Raw genomic sequence first — 5,124 nt, 5'->3', positions numbered from 1 at the left:
GAGAGTCAAGAGATTTTCCTGGGTTAGTTAAGTAGGTCCTGGGTGGGGCTGGAGCTGTACAGAGAGGAAGGCCTGCCCTGAGTCCCTCTGGTGCACCTCTGGACAGATCATACTTGCGCTGGGGAACTATATGAACAGCAGCAAGCGGGGAGCTGTGTATGGCTTCAAGCTCCAGAGCCTGGATCTGGTAAGAGGGTAGGGGCGACACGGAGCCAGGGAGCTTGAGGGGCAGCTGTGGAGCCCAGGTGTTCAGACCTGTTGCGTTGCCCTTTGCCCCCCTCGACCAGCTGCTGGACACCAAGTCCACCGACAGGAAGATGACCCTGCTTCATTTCATCGCCCTGACGGTGAAGGAGAAGTACCCAGACCTGGCTAACTTTTGGCACGAGCTGCACTTTGTGGAGAAAGCCGCTGCAGGTGAGAGCCCAGGACAATCCCCAGAAGCTATGAGGAGAAGAACGCTTGGGTGCCTTTCTTTCTGGCTTTTCTTTCTGATATTTCAAAGCTTTCCGCTGGGGCCATGGGCAGGGGCCACCCCAGAGAGAGCCTTCCTACAGGCCCCTTGCCCCACCCGGCCCTGCCCATGTGGGTGCTATGGGAGCTGGTAGAGAAAGGCAGCCATGGCTCTTTGCCCCCGCAGGCTGGCCCTGGAGCCTGCATGTCTCTGTGATGTGTGTGAAGCCCCCCACAGACATAGGGTCGCTGTTATTTTTGTCCTGCTCCTGAAACCGGGGCAGGCCTGGGGCAGCTCTGTGTTGGAGCCCAGCAGTCTCTGGCTCAGCTTCCTTGGCTATCTGGAGGGTCACGAGCCCACAGCCTTCACTCCTTCTCCTTGCCCGCCCTTTAAGAGCCTGGCTAGCTTGGTGTGCCCCTCTCCATCCATGTGGGAGCTCTGGAAGCAGGGCGTGAGGAACCAAGCTAGTCCGCGCTGCGGGGAGGGCTGTAGTCCTCAGCCCGGGCTCTGGTGACCACAGTGTCCCTGGAGAATGTGCTGCTGGACGTGAAGGAGCTGGGCCGGGGCATGGAGCTGATCCGGCGGGAGTGCGGCATACATGACAACAGCGTCCTGCGCAACTTCCTTAGCACCAACGAAGGCAAACTGGATAAGCTCCAGCGTGACGCCAAGACGGCCGAGGTGAGCATAGGGTGGAGGCGTGTGGAAGCAGCGTGGTTCCGGCTCTTGGCTCAGAGAACTTTCGTCAGGCAGCTGGCTGGCTGATTAGGGGGCAGGGGTTGCACTGTGGTGGCAGGCAGCTGCCTCTGGAGACACATACTCCAGGGGGCTCTGGGAGCCCTTGTTCTTTTCCCTCCCACAGGGGCTGGGGGGGGGGTGGCGCTGTTGCCTCTCCTTGGTCCTGACTGGTCCCTGGTGGGAGCTGGCTTCCCCTTCCCCGCCGGGCTGACCCCTTCTGCCCACCCCTTCCCCAGGAAGCCTACAATGCGGTAGTACGCTACTTCGGTGAGAGTCCCAAGACCACACCTCCTTCTGTATTTTTCCCAGTGTTTGTCCGATTCATTCGTTCTTACAAGGTGAGTAGAAGAGAGGTTTTTAAAGAGGCGTCTGCCTCAGAGAAATCGGGTAGGGGGAGAGAGGGCTGGGCTTCAAGTCTGGGCCTTCTTCATCTCCTCCTCTGAGTCCTGGGAGGGATCAATGGAAGCTGGCCACAGGCCTCCTAGCTGTGAACTGGTGGGCAGGGTGGGGGCCCAGGCCCTTCCTGTCATTGTTTGGGGCAGGAAGTACCCCTCCAGAGGGTGGCCACCTGGGGTTGCTGGTCCCACTGACACCCACTCTCCACCCTCAGTGTCAGCTCCTCCCCTCATAGCCTGTGTGAGCCTCAGCACACATACACACCATCCTTAAACACACACACCCTCAACACACACCATCCTTATACACACACACACCATCCTTATACACACATACCATCCTTATACACACACACCATCTTCCACACACACACACAAACACCATCCTTATACACACACCATCCTCAACGCACACACACACACACCATCTTTCTTGGTTCTTAGGAAGCAGAACAAGAGAACGAAGCCCGAAAGAAACAGGAGGAGGTAATGCGGGAGAAGCAGCTGGCTCAGGAAGCCAAGAAACTGGATGCCAAGGTGGGTGGGACCAAGAGCTGGGGCCTGGAGAACAGGGCAAAGGCTTAGGTGGAGGGTGGAGCGGACAGCTGGAGCCCCAAGACCACCCAGAGGGCCTGATGCTAGCTAGAGTCCACGGGCTGGGGAGAGGGGCTACAAGAGGGGACTCCCAGGCCATGGGGGTGGGGTGCTGGTGAGCGGGTCTGAGTGCATCTTGAGGCAGGAACCAGCCCCATGGAGCGTTAGTGCTGACTCCCTTCCCCTTCAAATGCTCGGCCCTAGACCCCATCTCAGCGGAACAAGTGGCAGCAGCAGGAGCTGATTGCAGAGTTGAGGCGGCGCCAAGCCAAGGAGCACCGGCCTGTTTACGAGGGGAAGGATGGTACCATTGAGGACATCATCACAGGTGGGCCCTTTGCCCTTCCTGACGCCTGGCCGCTGGGTGGCTCCCAAACCCCTCCCATAGCCCTTTGGGCCTCCTCCCACCCCACCCCCATGGGGCCTGACCACCGTGTCTCTCTCCTGGGCCACAGTGCTGAAGAGTGTCCCTTTCACGGCTCGTACTGCCAAGCGGGGCTCACGCTTCTTCTGTGATGCAGCCCACCATGATGAGTCAAACTGTTAACCCCCAAGGCTGGGGCCCTTGACAGGTACTGGGCACCACAGCTGCCCTCTGCATGCCCACCTCCCAGCACTCCTGCTGGGACCCACAGGCACCTCCTCTCCTGCATGATTTGGAACCATCCTCTGGCAGCCTCGTGGTGACAGGGGACACATACTTCTTCCCTTGCATGCCCCATGCTCTGAGAAGCGTGACTGATCCCCTGCATGTACCCTCAGGGAAGTGGTGCTCTCCCACTAATGCTGTCCTGGCTTCTACTAAGACCCAAGGGGTAGGGAGCTGTCCAAATAGGCAGGACCAGGCGCCACCTCTGATTACTGAGGCTGAGCAGCTCCAGTCCTGGGCCTGGGTGTCCGTTGTCCTTGCCGCCTCAAATGAGCTCTGGCAGTGGCTTCTGCCCAGGGACATCAGATGACCCTTGACCTGTATCCTGATATCCAATCTGCCTGGCATCTCTTCCCAGCTTCTAGCTCTTGCTGAGTCCAGCATTTTCTGCCATTCCCTAGTGACCTCTAGTACCCCCGCCTATTCTTCTGAACATGCAGAGTCCACCCTGACTGTCCACTCCAGCCTCTTTTAATCTCACTCATCAGCCTCACGGCTGGCTCTTCGCTAGACCTGCCTGTGGGGCTGGGCCTACAGAAGGTGGGCCTGGCCCAGCCTCCCTGCCTGTTCACAGGCCTCTTGTCTTCCCCACAGGCCTCCACCACCAGCCCCTCGTCGTTCGCCATCCAGCCAGGAGTGCTGCACCACCCGCTGGCCCCCCTCGGGCTCCAGGCCCCCACTGAGACCCTCCTGGAAGCAGAAGCACTTCAACCCTCGGAGTCCTGCAGGTCCAGCCAGTGCACCTGAAGCCCTGCAGCTGTCCAAGGGCCCAGCAGAGGGCTGTGCTGCTCTCAGTCCATCCCAGCTCTCAAAGCTGCAGCTTGCCTGCCACCTCTGTGGGCACTAGGCCTTTCAGGGCCTGGCACTTCCCTGGTGCCTCCAGCACTGCACTTTGCTCCCAAGGTCTTCAACTTCATTTCCTCAAGAGCCAGCTCAGGGCTAGAAAAACCATTTCCAGCTTTAAGCTAGGCCACGGGCACCTAGGCCCGCCGTCACTAGAGGCAGAGGGAGGAGAGGAGAAAGCAAGTATCCCTTCTTTTTTCCCCTTACTTTTTGAATCCCAGTGGTCAGCTGTGATCTAGGAGTGTCCAAGCTTAGCTTGTCCAAGCAACCTTCTAGGTTGTTCTGACCCTGGGTCATCACCACCATGCCACCCGGTCCAGGAGCCATGCAAATTGTTTTATCAGGAGGAGACAGCAGGGAAAAGCCAGCTTGCGTTCTCTGCATCATCCTCCCCACCCGCGTGGTCAGTAGCCCTACGTGATGCCACCGGTGACATGCTACACAACTTTGCTAAGGTCTCCCAGCTGATTAGAAATGGACCCTGGACTCAGAACTGTCTACCTTACGTCAGCCCGCAGTTAACCACATTGGCTCCAAAGCACGGGTGGCTCCGAAGGTGCCACATGGACCCCATGGCACAGGCTTTGAACTTGACCCTTCCCTCACCAAGTCAGGTCAGATGATGTGAGAGCAGCTTTTGACTCAGGAATTGGGGGAACTTGGGTCAGAAAGAAGCCTTTTTAACAAGAATCCGCCACATCTCTGCACCATAAACTGGGATGTGAATGATGTAGAATATAGTAGGATTTGCCTACACGAGAAAGTTTTCCTCACTTTTTCATCAGCGAAACCCAAAAGGCAAAATATTGCTTTACAGTGCTGATGTCGAGTGTTTTTCTTTATTTTGAACAAATTTTCTTTATTTTGAAGAAAGCTGAGAGGTGAGGCCAGTGACACTGGTGAATTTCCTGTACGTGCCCTGTGTGGCAGTGATTCCTACATGCGGTGTACGTGCCGCCGTGTTGGGTCTGTGCGTCTGAGAAAGCATCTTTCACCTACGTGTAAATATACCTGAAGTGTTTATGCAGCCGAGGGGTGAGTCCGGGCAGGCAGAACCAGTCTGGGGAACTCACGTCTCCATCAAGGCTATTTACAGTCTAACGTTGAAGTGGTTCGTTCAGCAAGTATTTCTCAAGTGCCTCCTGCATGCCAGGCCTCCTCTGGTGGCCAGGGATTCAGCAGGGAGCAAAATACACACAGACTCTGCCCTTGAGAATTCCACGCTGATGGAAAACAGGCAGAGCGAGCAGTGGTATTTGCGATAAGGATCAGGAGAAGCCTCAAAGCTATGGCTCCTCCTAACCTGCAGTTGGCATGATGCCTGCGGGTCTCAGAGTGGGGGTGGGGTGGGGGGCAGGGAAGGGACAGTCAGCGGAGGCCTCTCAGACCACTGCTCAGTCTGCTGACGCCCTGGGTCCTAAACAGTGTTCAAATCCTGCCTCTCCTTCCAC

General features: G+C 57.2%; 2 protein-coding genes across 2 annotated transcripts in view; both read left to right on the top strand.

Annotated features, from left to right (window-relative positions):
* The window catches only part of LOC105001695 (formin-like protein 3), a 24,018-nt gene extending 23,991 nt beyond the window's left edge, over positions 1-27 (top strand). The window contains exon 20 of the mRNA XM_010858071.1: positions 4-27. Within this exon, the coding sequence (XP_010856373.1) occupies positions 4-27 (24 nt within the window). The remainder of the gene's footprint in view (positions 1-3) is intronic.
* A 13-nt stretch (positions 28-40) lies between these two features.
* LOC105001484 (formin-like protein 3) overlaps positions 41-5,124 on the top strand; it is a 5,811-nt gene continuing 727 nt past the window's right edge. Inside the window, exons 1-8 of the mRNA XM_010857781.1 lie at positions 41-187; positions 288-417; positions 975-1,135; positions 1,429-1,530; positions 2,032-2,124; positions 2,386-2,509; positions 2,637-2,753; positions 3,425-3,733. Of these exons, the coding sequence (XP_010856083.1) occupies positions 131-187; positions 288-417; positions 975-1,135; positions 1,429-1,530; positions 2,032-2,124; positions 2,386-2,509; positions 2,637-2,728 (759 nt within the window). The 5' untranslated portion in view covers positions 41-130 and the 3' untranslated portion in view covers positions 2,729-2,753; positions 3,425-3,733. The remainder of the gene's footprint in view (positions 188-287; positions 418-974; positions 1,136-1,428; positions 1,531-2,031; positions 2,125-2,385; positions 2,510-2,636; positions 2,754-3,424; positions 3,734-5,124) is intronic.

Source organism: Bison bison, unplaced genomic scaffold (assembly GCF_000754665.1).
Source record: "Bison bison bison isolate TAMUID 2011002044 unplaced genomic scaffold, Bison_UMD1.0 scf7180017864383, whole genome shotgun sequence".
NCBI lineage: Eukaryota > Metazoa > Chordata > Mammalia > Artiodactyla > Bovidae > Bison > Bison bison.
The sequence above is the reverse complement of the archived record's forward strand: the minus strand, read 5'-3'. Positions and strand labels throughout refer to the sequence as shown.